Source organism: Bos javanicus, chromosome 19 (genome assembly GCF_032452875.1).
Source record: "Bos javanicus breed banteng chromosome 19, ARS-OSU_banteng_1.0, whole genome shotgun sequence".
Taxonomy (NCBI): domain Eukaryota; kingdom Metazoa; phylum Chordata; class Mammalia; order Artiodactyla; family Bovidae; genus Bos; species Bos javanicus.
The window spans coordinates 37672324-37687236 of NC_083886.1; the positions used below are offsets into that span (position 1 = coordinate 37672324).

At 46.5% G+C, this 14913-nt stretch overlaps 1 protein-coding gene and 1 long non-coding RNA gene across 2 annotated transcripts in view; one reads left to right on the top strand and one right to left on the bottom strand.

Annotated features, from left to right (window-relative positions):
• ACSF2 (acyl-CoA synthetase family member 2) overlaps positions 1–3699 on the bottom strand; it is a 31540-nt gene extending 27841 nt beyond the window's left edge. The window contains exon 1 of the mRNA XM_061391402.1: positions 3355–3699. Coding sequence (XP_061247386.1) covers positions 3355–3482 — 128 coding nt within the window. The 5' untranslated portion in view covers positions 3483–3699. The remainder of the gene's footprint in view (positions 1–3354) is intronic.
• LOC133232230 (uncharacterized) lies at positions 2476–13288 on the top strand. Its single transcript, XR_009731346.1, has 2 exons — positions 2476–2846; positions 12868–13288. It is a non-coding gene; the product is annotated as an uncharacterized LOC133232230 (long non-coding RNA).
• The last annotated feature ends 1625 nt before the right edge of the window (positions 13289–14913 follow it).

The following is a 14913-nucleotide window of genomic DNA, read 5'->3' on the forward strand; positions in this document are numbered from 1 at the left end:
GATCCTTATCTGCAGATCCCTTTTAGGCAAAGAAGTATCTGGAAACAAGTTTACTCATCCTTGTATCCCACACTGGACCTCCACAGTGGATTGCATACCGATTGCATGCAAGGCAGGAGACGTAACTAAAACCATTGTGTACCATTCACTGATTACAATGTCCAGTGTCCACGTTTATAGTTTATTTTCTATGATTACACTTAGACTGGAGTAATGAGTAGAGATATCATTACCAAATACTTTGTTAATCATCTTCGGTAGATTATGAGAAGAGCATATTTTTGTACATTGATTTCTACCCAAAATAATTCGTAGCTTAATATAATCCCCTGATACAGGGACATCCCTTTATAGCTTCCACTACCAGTCCCACCTGATTATAGTCATCCCTCTGGAAGGTGTTCCATGAAGTCCATTCACACCCTTGCCCCGACCATCAGCGCTGAGTCACTGGAGGCACCCCGCCACCCTCACTGAGGGTCACACCCAATTCTGAGAGGCTTGAGCCATGGTTCCCTCTGTCTTCACCACCTCTGAGTGCTTCCAGCACCCCAGATACAGTTGCCTCTCAGGCAGCCCCAGGCCAGCTTTCGAGGTCTGAAGGAAACCTGTTTATCATAGGTTCACCAGGAATCAGCATCAGATTCTGTCCTCCAAGAGTGCCTGAAGCTCCAGATTAGATCATCTGCCTTCCCTGGGGAAGCAGGGAAGGCGTTGGTAGTTCAGGAGGTTTGGAGAGCAATGGACAGTTTCTTCTTTCCTTCTGGAAAAAAGACTCTGGACATCCCTGACTTGGGTGGATAAGGGATTGTCCAGCAGATCCAAGGGCTAGACTTGGGCCTGGCAGAGGCTGACATCTTGGTAACTAGCCATGAGAGGAACCAGATGCAAGCAAGAGGACACTTTCTTGAGGGACTCCTCTCCTACCTTCAAATCACTTGAAATTTCTACACAGACCCCATCTGGAGGTTCTCAGGGACCAACCCTGCCCCAAAACAAAGACTGAGAAGAGCAAGCCTTTGTCAGTACAGCAAGCAGTAGCATTAGTGACAAACTCCACATAGGCTCCAAGGTTAGGTAACGTACTTAAGGTCATGTAGCAAGTAGGTAGAGGAGCCAGGGCTATAACCCAAAGCAATCTATACCGTCTAGTCTATAACCCAAAAAGTTCTTGCTTTTTCCTTACAGGTAAAACTGGGGATCTGATAAGTAACAGGCATGGGGTGTTGGTCAGCAAGAAAGCAGTCTAGGGTTTCCCTGGTGGTTCAGTGGTTAAGAATCCACCCTGAAATGCAGGGGACACCGGTTTGATCTGTGGTCCGGGAAGATTCCACATGCTATGGAGCAACTAAGCCTGTGCACCACATCTACTGAGCCTGTGTTCTAGACTCTGTGAACCGCAGCTACTGAGCCCATGTGTTGCAACTGCTGAAGCCCGTGAGCCTACAGCCCGTGCTCTGGCCAATAAAAGAAGCCACCACAATGGGAAGCCTGGCACACTGCAACTAGAGAGTAGCCCCCTTGTTGCAACTAGAGAAAGCCCGTGTGCAGCAATGAAGACCCAGTACAGCCAAAAAATAAATCAACAAATCCTAGAAAGAAAGAAAGCAGGTTGTACGTGACCAGATCAGAAACAGTAAAGTACAGAAGTCCGGGAGTTTTTCACACCATGGCTCCTAGAACACTGAGTAGTAATCATGCTGACTTATCTTCTCCCTCATTGGACTACAAGTTCCTGGAAGACTGGGTTCTCTGGCTTTCATAACAACAGCATCTACCTTGTGCTTGGCATGGTGTAAGCGCTCAGGAATATCTGTTGAATGCTTGAGACTCTTGAGGGTTTCTTAAGAGCAACGTAGGAACAAAATCAGGTTAAACCACCACAGTCAGTAGGCAAGGCCTTAAGCACAAGGGAGTGGCAGGCATGGAAGGGAATTAGGCCAAATGCTCAGGAAATCTTTCTCTGGATCCATGGATCTCCTCCTGACAGAGTCAGAATTTCTCTGAGGCCTGGTGCCCCTAATCCGTGATTGTAAGCCTGTAGCAGGCAAGAGGTCTGCTTTGTTTGCACATAAAGTCAAAGGTCAGGAAGGATACCATGTGGCCAAAGGTGGCCTGACCTAGCATCATGAAACATGTTCACTTTGGAGAGTAAATAAGGAAAGCCCTCACAGTCTCAGGAGCATCCTGAAGACCAGAGGTGAGGCTTGGATGCTACAGGCTAGCCATGGCAGAGCTTGCCTGGGGAGGCACCGGGAGGTAGTGAGTGACCAAGCTAGAGGAGAATTGTTTTCTTCATCAGAATCCCATCTGCTGACGCTCCTTGAGCCACTGGGTCTCCTCAGAAAATTAGGCTTGGTGATCTGAAAGCACGGCATATGCTTTCCATCTTCAGAAACCAGCATGTTCAAAACACTGTGATCTTGGAACTCCAGCCCAAGAAGAGTCTGCTGTCTCCCTCCAACTTCCCTCCTCCTTCTTTTGTTTTTATAAACAAGCAGTTCTCTCAGACAAGAAACCTCTTCCGGCTTCTTGTCCCTTTTCCATGCCCAGGCCTACACTCCATCTGGTGTTCAAAGCTGTGTCCTGACCCCAGACCTAGTATGTGGCCTAGCTGGGTGGCAGGGCAGACTCATTGGTGCCCAGGCCTCCCTCTGCTGGGTGCTGAAGGTAAAAGCCACCACTGATCATATCAGTGGGAGCCCAGTTCTGCTTAATCAACACAATTTCACAACTGCAGACTTACAAAGAGGTAGCATTAACTTACTTCGCTGCTGCAGAGCACATCCTCCACCTGCCAGCCCCCATCCCACCCTCTGCATTGAGGACAGAAGAAAACAGACCCAGTAGGTAGTAAGGAGCCAAGCAGTGTTAGCAGTTGATGAGAAGAGCAGACACTGCAGAGCTTAGTGGCCTGGGGTGGACAACATGGCGTGGGAGGTCCCCGAGTTTATCAGTGAAAGGGGTCTAGCTCAGAGGCAGTGTCCTGGAGACAGAGCACAGGCCTTGCCCTTGCCCCTCCCCCTCAGGACAGGCTGCTAGAGGCTCCACTTCTGGTCATCAGTGTGCCCACCAATGGGAGAGCCTAAAGCCCCGGACCAGAGCCCAGAGTCAGTGCAGGGTCCCTGACAGCCACCAGCTGCAGCCACCAGTCTGCTGGGCCAGGCCAGCATTTCCTGTTGCCTGAGTGCAGGTGCGGGGGGGTACCTACTCCTTGGCGTGCGCCACCCGGCGGAGGTGGGGCAGCCGAGGACCTCCCAGCCTGAGCGCGATCGGCCCCCAGAGAGGCTCTGAAGGATCCCCAAGACCCCATCCCTGGGGACTGACCCGTCCCTCTCCTCCAGGGCCGCGTACCTGAGAGGACGGACGCCCCACAACCTCGCTTCCTGCCAAACCCGGGAGAGGCCGACCCGGGCCCCCAGCACCCTCGGGCTCCGGGCGCACAGCCTCGCGACGCGCAGCATCCCGACGTAGACAGCCATGGCTCGCGACGCCCGCGTCCCAGCCAGAGAAAACTTTTAAAGTGCGCTGAGGCGGGGCGAGCGCGGAGCGGGCGGGGAGGCGGGAGGGTCGCCTCTGCCTATGGATTTCGGAGGACTCGGTGCCGGGCGGGCGGGGCGGAGCGAGGCGAGGCCGAGAGAGGCATGGAGGAAGAGCCTGCTCGCGGGCCACCTTCCCCTGGACCCGCAGCCCTCCCCCTCCTACCCCCACCCTCGGAGAATTGCCCTGGTTTCCCTCCGGATCGGGCGTCCACGGCCGCTGCCCAAGGCAGGTCTCCCTTCCCAACCACCAGGGGCCTGGGTTTGGAGGCGCAAGACTTTGTTGATTTCGTGGAGGGGCAGCCAGCTGCGCGGCGAGGTCAGACCCGGCCACCGCCCCCCGCCCTGACCCGGCCACCCCCCGGTCTCCCGTCCGCGAGCCGTGTTGGCCCGGAGGGGGGGCGGGTCACGTGTGGGCCTACCCCCTCCTTGCCCGCCCCGGGTTGCAGGCCTGAAGCCAGGGGAGCCCGCGTTCCCAGAGATGCCAGCTGGAGGAGAGGGCCCTCGGGGGAGGGGAGGCAGCTGGGACAAAGGGTGCAGAGCCCCCGGCGGGCCCAAGTACTGGCTGAGGATAGATGTCAACTTCAGAAGGGGCTCCAGTTGGTACCCCCACATCCCAAGCGTCAGTCTCCCATCTCTATTCCCCGTGGCCCTGGGCATTGGAACCTGTGCCCCATGCTGTTCCAAAGTGTGAATGTAAAATAAACCTCTCTCTCAAGGCCTTCCCTGTGGCCTTGGAGACTGAGGTGCAGGTGCAGAATGCTCAGAAGATGAGTGCCCATCTCTGGACCTGGCTAGGCGAAGAGGCACTGGGCACCAAGGTGGCACATGTGCCAGGTTTGCAGTGTCCCTGTAGCCATGACCCTTCCTCCAGAGGAGAAGGGGAGAACACTGGGGGAAAGGCCCTGGCAGGGTGACCTCCCCGTCCTGACCCAGAGGTAGGGATACACACTGGGCCAAGAAGAACTGGTGGCTGAGGGTGGGACTTGGCCTAACCCTTTATTTTTATTTGGGAACTTGGGCTCAATTGGGGTTGTGAGAAGGAGAGTACACTGCTCCTCTTCATGATCCTGAGAGTGACTTCAGAACCCCCTGAAACCCTGGCTCCTGGAGAGGGTCCCCACATTTCAGTGATATGGGGATGGTGCAGGAAGAAAGACAGAGGGGCACAGATTATAATGAGCTGGACTTGCAAGGACATGTCTTCCTAACAGACTAACTCACACACTCTGCTGGCTCAGCCCAAGGAATGTGGGGCCCTAGGGAGTATCCCAAGTCTGGGTACTAAGCCCTACTTGGAAGGCTCTGCTACTAGCTTGCTGGGTGACCCTGGGCAAGTCATTTCTCCTCTCTGGGCCTGTGAAGTGGAGAGTAGCTAGTGACCTTGCAGGCCCTTGAAATTTCCTTGCTAGTCTGAGAGTCCCGGGGGAAGGGTGGGAAGAGTTTGTTCCTGAACTTTGCTCCAGCCTCAGCTTTGCATACACTGGGCTTTCCTGACTTCCCAGACAGATGTGTAACCACAGCCACCAATTTCAAGATGTATCCCCCCAGGCTAGACTCTTCAAGGACGTTATCTCTGCCCTCACAATCAACCTACGGAGAATAGGAATGTCTTGGAATATGTCTCTATTTTTATGGATAAAGAAATTGAGATCCAGAGAGGTTTAGCTACTTGCTCAAGATCAAAGTGGGCACAACAAACACAGGCCAAGGCTCTGTCTATACTCCGTCTGAGGCTTTGGGCAAGTCACAGGGACTTTCTAGCCTCAGTCATCTTTAAAATGGAATAATACCAGCCTCACCCAGAGGGCCAGGGTAATCATTGAGTACAGTAGCACAGACCAGTTTTCAGTGTTGGGTAGTTTCTTTTTCCACCTTCTTCTTCCTCCTGTGTCTACACTCTGACACTTTCCTCTGCATGAGGTATATTGCAAACTTTTTGGGGGGAGGAGGAGTTACTTTTCGTCTCTGCAAAGCCTTGAGACCTGTGGTAGGCACAAGTTCCAAGGAAGGTGAGGAGGGTTGGGGGAAAGGAATACAGAAATGCCTGATGCAAGAGTTTCTGAGTCCAGGAAGCAAATCATGGTGATCAGAATTCTTGGGTCACGTTGAGGGAGTAGTGAGCAAGGGAGCTGGGCACCTTGGCCATTGAGGCCCTCCAACTTTCCTCCTTCTTCCTTCAACCAGCTCAGCTCCTCATAGCTGCCCAAGGGGAGCTTTCTGCCTGATTCATATCTGCTTGTGCTGCACGTGACTTGCATGATTTATGGCCCTTGTGATTTTGCTCATGCCATTGGCTGTCCTGAGAAAGCCCTACTCCTTCCTCTTTGTCAATTCCCTCCCCTTCCTGTGCTTCAAAATCAGTCTCACACTGTAAACACCATTTATTGATTAAAAAAAAAAATTATTAGCATCAACCTATGAAAAAGTCCAGAAGACTTGAAGTTAGGAAATAGAATGTAAATGCTACAAACCTTGGAAGTCACTCTTGACAGTAGCTGAGAGGTAAGAAATAGGAGATGGAAGTGGAGGCAGATATTCTTACCTTATAAATTGAGGTATCAGGGAATCCTGTTATTGATAATGGAACATGAAATAAAGGAGTATGTCATTTAAAGTTACAAAGCAAGAGTGTATGTACAAAAATAGCAATAAAACTATATTAGAAGGACTTGAGAAAAGATGAGAGTGAAAATTCTTACCTATTAAACAGAAAATCAAGAAATGGCTGAATACGTATATTGTTTAGAGATAAATAATAGAAGATAAAACAGAAACAATTATAATAATGCAGATGGTTCCCTTTGGACTTGAATAGACATTTCTCCAAAGAAGATGTGTGAATGGCCAATAGGCACATGAAAAGGTACTCAACATCATTGGTCATTAGGGAAATACGAATCAAAACCACAGTGAGTTACTGCCTCACATCCATTAGTATAGCTTCTATCAAAAAAATAGAACAACAAGTTTTAGCAAAGATATAGGGAAATTGGAACAATTGCTGGTAGGATTGTAAAATGGTGCAGTGGATGTGGAAAACAGTATGGCAATTCCTCAAAAAATTAAGAACAATTACCACATAATCTAACAATTCTGCTTCTGGTGAAAAAGTGAAAGTGAAAGTCACTCAGTCCTGCCCGACTCGTTGTGACCCCACGGACTATACGGTCCATGGAATTCTCCAGGCAAGGATACTGGAGTGGGTAGCCTTTCCCTTCTTCAGGGGATCTTCCCAACCCAGGAATCAACCCAGGTCTCCTGCATTGCAGGCGGATTCTTTACCAGCTGAGCCACAAGGGAAGCCCTCTACTTCTGGGTATGCACCCAAAATAATTGAAAGTAGGGACTCTAGAGAAGAAAATGGCAACCCACTCCGGTGTTCTTGCCTGGAGAATCCCAGGGACAGGGGAGCCTGGTGGGCTGCCATCTATGGGGTCACACAGAGTCGGACACGACAGAAGCAACTTAGCAGCAGGAGCAGCAGTGGGGACTCTAGAAGATGTGTCTACATTAGCATTTAGTGCAGCATTATTCACAACAGTCAAAAGGCAGAAATACCCCCAAATGTCCTTGGATGGGTGGATAAACAAAGTGTGGTGTGTAAAACAGAACATTATTCAGCCTTATAAAGAAAGGAAATTCTGGGACTTCCCTGGTAGTCCAGTGGCTAAGATTCCGTGCTGTCAGCGCAGGGAATCTGGGTTCGATCTCTGGTCGGGGAACTAGATCCCACATGCTACAACTAAAAGATCCTGCAGGCTGCAATGAAGACCCAAGATTACACGTGCCACAAAGACCCAACACAGCCAAATACATAAATAAGTGAATAAATTTTTTTTTTAAAGGAAATTCTGATTCGTGCTACCAAAATTATCCTTGTAGCAACATTTAAGGTATGCTAAGTATGATAACTGAAGTGTTCCTGGTGGTTCAGAGGTTAGAACCTGCCTGCCAGTGCAGGAAATGCAGGTTTGATCCTGGGTCTGGGAAGATCCCCTGGAGAAGGACATGGCAACCCACTCCAGTATTCTTGCCTGGAAAACCCCATGGACAGAGAAGCCTGGCAGGCTCCATGGTGTTGCAAAGAGTTGGACACAACTTAGTGACTGCACAAGTATGATGAGGACAATTACTGTATGATTTCACTTACATAAGGAATCTACAGTAGTCAGATTCAATGAGACAGGAAGTAGAATGATGGTTGCCAGGGGCTGTGTGGAGGGGGACGAAGGACTTATGGGTACAGGGTTTTAGTTTAGGAAGATGGAAAACTTCAGGAGATGGGTGGTTGTGATGGTTATACCAACAATGTGAATGTACTACTACTTTTTGATAAAAAGCCTTTCTCTCTTTTTTTTTCCTAAGACAGTGTACATGTTTTCTCTTAATAATTTTGTTGTTGTTAACAGCCCAAGGGAGGCATCCTGACTAGATCATTTACAGAGCCCATTGTGTTTCCTGAGGTTCCCACTGAGTACCAAAGTGTTACATAGGTACTGTAGTTGGCCTCGGGAGAATCTGGCTCTGCTGCTTTCCCTCTCAATGACCTTGAGCAAAGTTCTTTCCTCTGCTGTAGTTTTTCAGAGCTCTCTGTTGTAAATGACTGTTTACAAGTACTATATGAAACATGTCTTTTTCAAAGAAATTTCTTCACCGTAAGTCTGAGAAGGGAACTATCTAATACGAGATGCAGCAGTCATAAAGGAAAGGTGGGGGAAAAAGGAGAGACTACTGGCAGCCACATAAAGAGGAAAGAGGAGGATGAGGAACAGAGTTTTAATCTTGAAAGAAGAGATGACAGTGACTTGATAAATGATGGTTATACTCTGCCAATCAGATCCAGTAGCCAATACCAAAAACAAAACAAAGCAAACAAAAAACAAAGTTAGCAAGAATTGTGCTAAAAACAATGCTTCTGATTTTCAAACTGAAAGTGAAAATAAGGAACTCATTCTGAACTGCTATGTAAAGTAAAAATTATTTTGATCACAACTAATAGTTGATGGCAGACACAGACATTTGTGATCTTAGACAATAAATATTTTCTTGCTGACAGCTCAGAATTGAAAAAACTAAAGCAACAGCAGTTCTAGCATTGGCCAAAAGTTGTGAAAGCTTTGCTGTCATAAAGAATATGGGACAAAAATCTTTCTTTAGATGATGTAATTTTTAATTTTTCTTGGGTCAAAGTCAAGAGCTAAAGTTATGTGTCAAGCCTTGAGTAAGACCCAATGTTATCAAACCAAATCTAATTTATCTTCCTTTATTCAATCATTGGTTCAACAGACATTCACTGAGTGCCCACTCAGTTCAGTTCAGTTCGGTTGCTCAGTCGTGTCCGACTCTTTGTGACCCCGTGAATCGCAGCACGCCAGGCCTCCCTGTCCATCACCAACTCCCAGAGTTCACTCAGACTCACGTCCATCGAATCAGTGATGCCATCCAGCCAACTCATCCTCTGTCATCCCCTTCTCCTCCTGCCCCCAATCCCTCCCAGCATCAGAGTCTTTTCCAATCAGTCAACTCTTCGCATGAGGTGGCCAAAGTATTGGAGTTTCAGCTTTAGCATCAGTCCTTCCAATGAACACCCAGGACTGGTTTCCTTTAGGATGGACAGGTTGGATCTCCTTGCAGTCTAAGGGACTCTCAAGAGTCTTCTCCAACACCACAGTTCAAAAGCTTCAATTCTTCGGCGCTTAGCTTTCTTCACAGTCCAACTCTCACATCTATACATGACCACTGGAGAAACCATAGCCTTGACTAGATGGACCTTTGTTGGCAAAGTAATGTCTCTGCTTTTGAATATGCTATCTAGGTTGGTCATAACTTTCCTTCCAAGGAGTAAGCGTCTTTTAATTTCATGGCTTCAGTCACCATCTGCAGTGATTTTGGAGCCCCCCAAAAAAAGTCTGACACTGTTTCCACTGTTTCCCATTAGATACCGCCAAGTGTGGGCTCTCGGGCTGCAGATATGAATAAGACAGGGTTCTGCCCTCAGGGAACTCACTGTCTAGTAGAGAACATGAACTCTGAAACTGATGGTGGTATGTGGTATGGCCAGTGCCGTGAGAGAAGGGCGCAGGGGACAGGCACCTACTCTAAGTGTGTCACCTAAGGTCACTTAGAGGTCTGAGCTGAGTGCGTAGTGTATTGGTTTGGAAACGGCAACCCATTCCAGTACTCTTGCCTAGAAAATTCCATGGATGGAGGAGCTTGGTGGGCTACAGTCCATGGGGTCGCCAAGAGTCCGACACGACTGAGCGACTTCACTTTTACTTTACTTCCTAACACTACTGGAATAAATTACCAAGTTTAATGGCTTAAAGCAACAGAAATTTATTCTCTTACAGCTCTGGAGGCCAGTCTGAAGTGAGTTTTATGGAGTAAAACCAAGGTGTTGGCAGGGCTAGTTCTTTCCAGATATTCCAGGGAGAATTGTTCCTTGTCTCTTTCAGCTTCTGTTGGCTCTAGGCTTCACTCTTATATCTGCCTCCTTAGTCACATTGCCTCATTCCCTTCTATGTTCAATCTCGCTCTGCCTTATAAGAACATTTGTGATTTCCTAAATAATCTCTCTGTCGCAAGATCTTTAATTTGATTATATCCGAAAAGTCTCATTTGCCATATAAAGCAGCATATTCACAGGTTCCAGGGATTAGGGCATGGATAACTTTGGGAGCCATTATGCAGCTCACCCCAGACAGGACTGGGAGGGGAAACTGTGGACGGCTAATGGGATGTTATAGGGGCAGAGTCTATAAACAGGCGTATGGAGAAAATATACGTGAAGACAGGGAGCATGTACATTCTGGAAGTTGTTAGTATTGCTATGGGACTGCATTTTTGGGAGTCGTGGGAGGCAAGGCAGGGCCTATAAGAGAGGCAGGCAGAGTGTATAATGATTATGGATTTTATTTCCAGCATGCTTTTAGCTAGCATGTGGTATGTGGTAGGTACTCAATATATCTTGAGTGATTTGAGTCAAACAAATGACTCAAATTATATTCTTAGAATGCCTACTATATATAGTAGGAGATATAAATAGAAAAAGAATCTCCATTTGGTGGTATTCAAACCCTATGACCAAGAAGTGAGGCCTTTCAAGGCCTAGGCAGTATGTCAGGATGCTTCCAAATGCTGGTACCATGACCCAAGCTAATCCCTCTGTCACTCTCAGTGGAGAGGCAGTGTAATCCCTGATGGTTTCATCATGACAGTTCCAGGTGTCACACACAGACAGAATCAGCAGAGAAGCATAGCATAGCCTTTGATTAGCAAGGACAGCCTTTCTCTTGAGCTCTCCAGCAGACTCCCTGGGGTTCAATCATTGTTATCCCTGCCAACAATTCTAATGCAAAGGGCACGGGGAAGCCATAGGGCATCAGTGGAAAGAGATCACTTTTGGTTGGGGTAATCAGACAAGGATTTCTGGAGGAGGTGGCATCTAGACGGGGCCTTGAAGGGTGAAAAAAATGGTAGTAGTGGAGAGGAAGGAAAGGACATTTTAAGCTGAATGGCATGAGCAAGGAGGAGGAGGTGGGAACATGCAAGAGTTGGTTGGTTTTATAGGAATTATTTTTTAAGTGTCTTCTAGGGAATTTTGAGAACTTTGTGTATTTTTTCAAAATTAATCCTTATTGAAAATATAGCTTCCTCTATAGATGGAAATTTATGATGAGGAAATCCAGGATTGGAGAGATTAGGTGATGTATCCAAAGTTGGCAGAACCAGGACTTGATCTCAACTTTGTGTCCAGCCTATAGTGATTTTATTAATTCATTCATTATTTATAGTAAACTTTTCTTCATTGTAATTTATTACAAAATTATAATACATGCACCTTGTAACAGATGTTCAAGTTAAGTAAGGTTAAAAATATGGATGTTCTGTACCTTTCCCAAGCTCTTACACAACATGTAGACTTATGCAAAGGTCTTCCTTGGTGACTCAGATGGTAAAGAGTCCACCTACAATGCAGGAGACCCAGATTTGATACCTGGGTCGGGAGGATGCCCTGGAGAAGGGAATAGCAGCCCATTCCAATATTCTTGCCTGGAGAATCCTATGGACAGAAGAGCCTGGCAGGCTAGAGTCCATGGGGTCACAAAGAGTCAGACATAACTGAGCAACTAAGCTAAGCACAGACATATGTAAATGTTTCTTCACCTCTCCCTTTATGTATTTTTCCCCAAAATGAAATCATGCTGGACAACTGATGAAATCTGAGTAAGGTCCATAGATTGATAATAGTATTGATCAGTGTTAAATTGTTGATTTTTATAACTATCCTGTGCTTATATGAGTTCTACTTGTACCTGAGAGAGACCCAGTGATGTATTTATGGATAAAGGGTATCACGTCTGCAACATACTCTTAAGTAGTTCAGAAATATGTAGATGTTTCTATAGTAAAATGTTAACAGTTGGAAAATTTGGGTGAAGGGTATCCAGGAATTCTTTCTTCTATCCTTGCAACTTTTCTTTTTTTTTTTTTTTTGCAACTTTTCTGTAAGTCTGAAATAAGGTCAAAATTTTAAAATGCTATGCCATGCCTCTAGTGACTTGCATTTTTTGCTTGAGTATATACAACAAATATTTTTTTCCAGGTCAGTACATGTAGTTCTATGCATTCTCTTTAATGACTGCATAATGTTCCATAGTGAGGTTCCACTGTATAAATGCATTCTAATTTGTTCAGCTCTCCCCTTTTGATGGATTTGACTATAAATACAATGTTAACTATATATTAAGAACTCCTGTACACTGTATCTGTTTCTAGACTCTCCATGTTGTTCCACTGATACCTGCCCATGACAATGCTATACTGTTTTGAGTTTTCTTATAACATCTAATATATGGTTGGGCAGAACCCGAATGAGTATTTTTTTAATTTCATGAAGCATTTTTGGCAATTCTCATGCATCTACCCTCTCATCTGAATTAGAATTTTTTCATCTTATGTACAAAAACCTTTTAGGGATTTCTAATTGCAGTTGCTTTAAATTTGAAGTTTACTTTGGGACAGACTCATTTATAAGAACATAAATGTATCTCTCTACATGTGGAAGTATTTAAAGCAAACCTATGTAAATAAGCAAACTATATAAACAGAGATCATGTGCCTTAAAAAATACATTGGGGCCTCCAACCTTCAAGGGCTCTCTGAGTCTACCTAATTTTTCAGTCCACCTCCGGCTATGGGGCAACACATGAAAGCTGCCTCAGAAAGGTTCACGTCACTGCATGGTGCCATTCAGCTCTTTCTTATGTGTGTCTCTCTGTGGGTCCTTGACACATTTTCCCATTTTATTATCCTCATTTGACAGAAAGAGAAACGGAAGCTTGGAGAACTGGAGCGACTTGCCAGGATTGCACTGGACATGGCAGCGGCAGCACCCGTCTGACGCCCAAGGAAGCTGCTGCCTCCTGTCCTGGTCCTGACCTTTGGCTTCTCAAGGGCTGTGCTACTTGTGGCAGTTGTTCAAACAGCTTCAATATCCTGGCACAAGATGGCACTTCATTTGATGGGATGCAGCACAAGGCCAGTCTCGTTCCCAAGGAAACAGCTGCCAACAGATGATAGGCTTCACTTTCTCATGAAGCTGTGGGTTTCCAGCCTCAGGGAGTGAAGAAGTCTCAAAGTGAAAAGCTGCAATCAATTCCTCACTCTGCTGCTGTGTGTGGCATCTCTGTCTGTCTGAATCTGACCCATTGTTCAAAGCCCAACTTAAATGCCACTTCCTCCCATGGAGACTTTTCTGATTTTTTCCTTTCTCCCAGGTTCCCCTCTCTGTCATGCTAGGTATGATCATAGGCCACCAGACTCCTCTGTCCATGGAGTTCTCCAGGGAGTGTGTTGCCATTCCCTTCTCCAGGGGATCTTCCCAGCCTAGGGACTGAACCCAGGTCTCTCACATTGCAGACAGATTCTTTACCATCTGAGCCACCAGAGAAGCCCAGGTATGACTCACCTTCCTCCAAATACACTCACTTGCTGTGACTGTCCTTAGAGTTAAATAGTTGACCTCTATGAGCCTTAATTATTAATCCTTCCTTTGTAAAGTGGAAATAATATCTGCCTTGTAAGGCAAAAGTTCAGAGAAGGCAATGGCACCCCACTCCAGTACTTTTGCCTGGAAAATCCCATGGACAGAGGAGCCTGGTAGGCTGCAGTCCATGGGGTCGCTAGAGTCAGACACGATTGAGCGACTTCACTTTCACTTTCACTTTTCACTTTCATGCATTGGAGAAGGAAATGGCAACCCACTCTAGTGTTCTTGCCTGGAGAATCCCAGGGACGGCAGAGCCTGGTGGGCTGCCGTCTATGGGGTTGCACAGAGTCGGACATGACTGAAGTGACTTAGCAGCAGCAGCAACAGCAAGGCAAAAGTTAAAAGAAAGAATACATGTAATATATGTACAGTCCTAACACACAGAATGTTCTTACATATGTTGTTCTGATGTTACCACACTCAAATCTATACCCACACAGCCCTACACAATCACAGACAGATTTTACCTGTGTGTGTTAAGGCCCTTATTCTTTTTTCCTTCTATAATAATTATTTGTGTAGGTTCCCAGAGTAGGGGTAGAGAAATAGGGGGTAGTGAAAAGAAATAGGATTTGGAATAAAAAATTTGGGTCTTCCCCTCAAACATCTGTGTGACTGAGGTCAAGTTACTTCTCCTTTCATAAAAGAGAGCTAACAATAAAATGTGTTTCAGAGTTTCCTCATGTACATTATCAAACTAAGAACGGATGCTCAAAGGCTTCAGAGACTGCCAAGTGCTAATGGATTGTTACCCAACTGCCCTTGTCTGTTTCCCAGAAGCCCAGAGCACAGTGCCTTGTGGGGGATGAGAAGAGGCGCACACATGATTGTTAAATGAGTAGGCCACAGCGCTGACTTCATTCAGTCTTCACAGTTCCCCTCTGAGAGAAATTTTAATATGTCCATTTCAAAGATAAGCAAACTGAGATTTGCAGTGGGTAAAGTGCCTCATTCATTCATTCAACAGACCCCTGAATCAGCAATTACCTTGAATCAGATTCTGGGGAGGGATACAAAAACGAAATCCCTGCCATCCATCACAAGCCAGCGTGGAGGAAAGAGACACAAAGGAAAGTGTAACACAAGGTGGATTATGAGTGATAGCTAGTATTTGTTGGGTACTTACTAAGTGCCAGACACTGTCGTATGTGCTTTACTCCTTCAGTCCTATCAGCCAGGGACCATTATTATGCACAATTCTCATGTATCCGTACATTAATGGTGATTGCTTAAGGACTCATAAACCTCAGGGAAGTTTCCTGAAGGACTAGGAATTAACTAGGCAGAGAAGTTGGTGGGGAAGGCATGGCCATTTCAGGA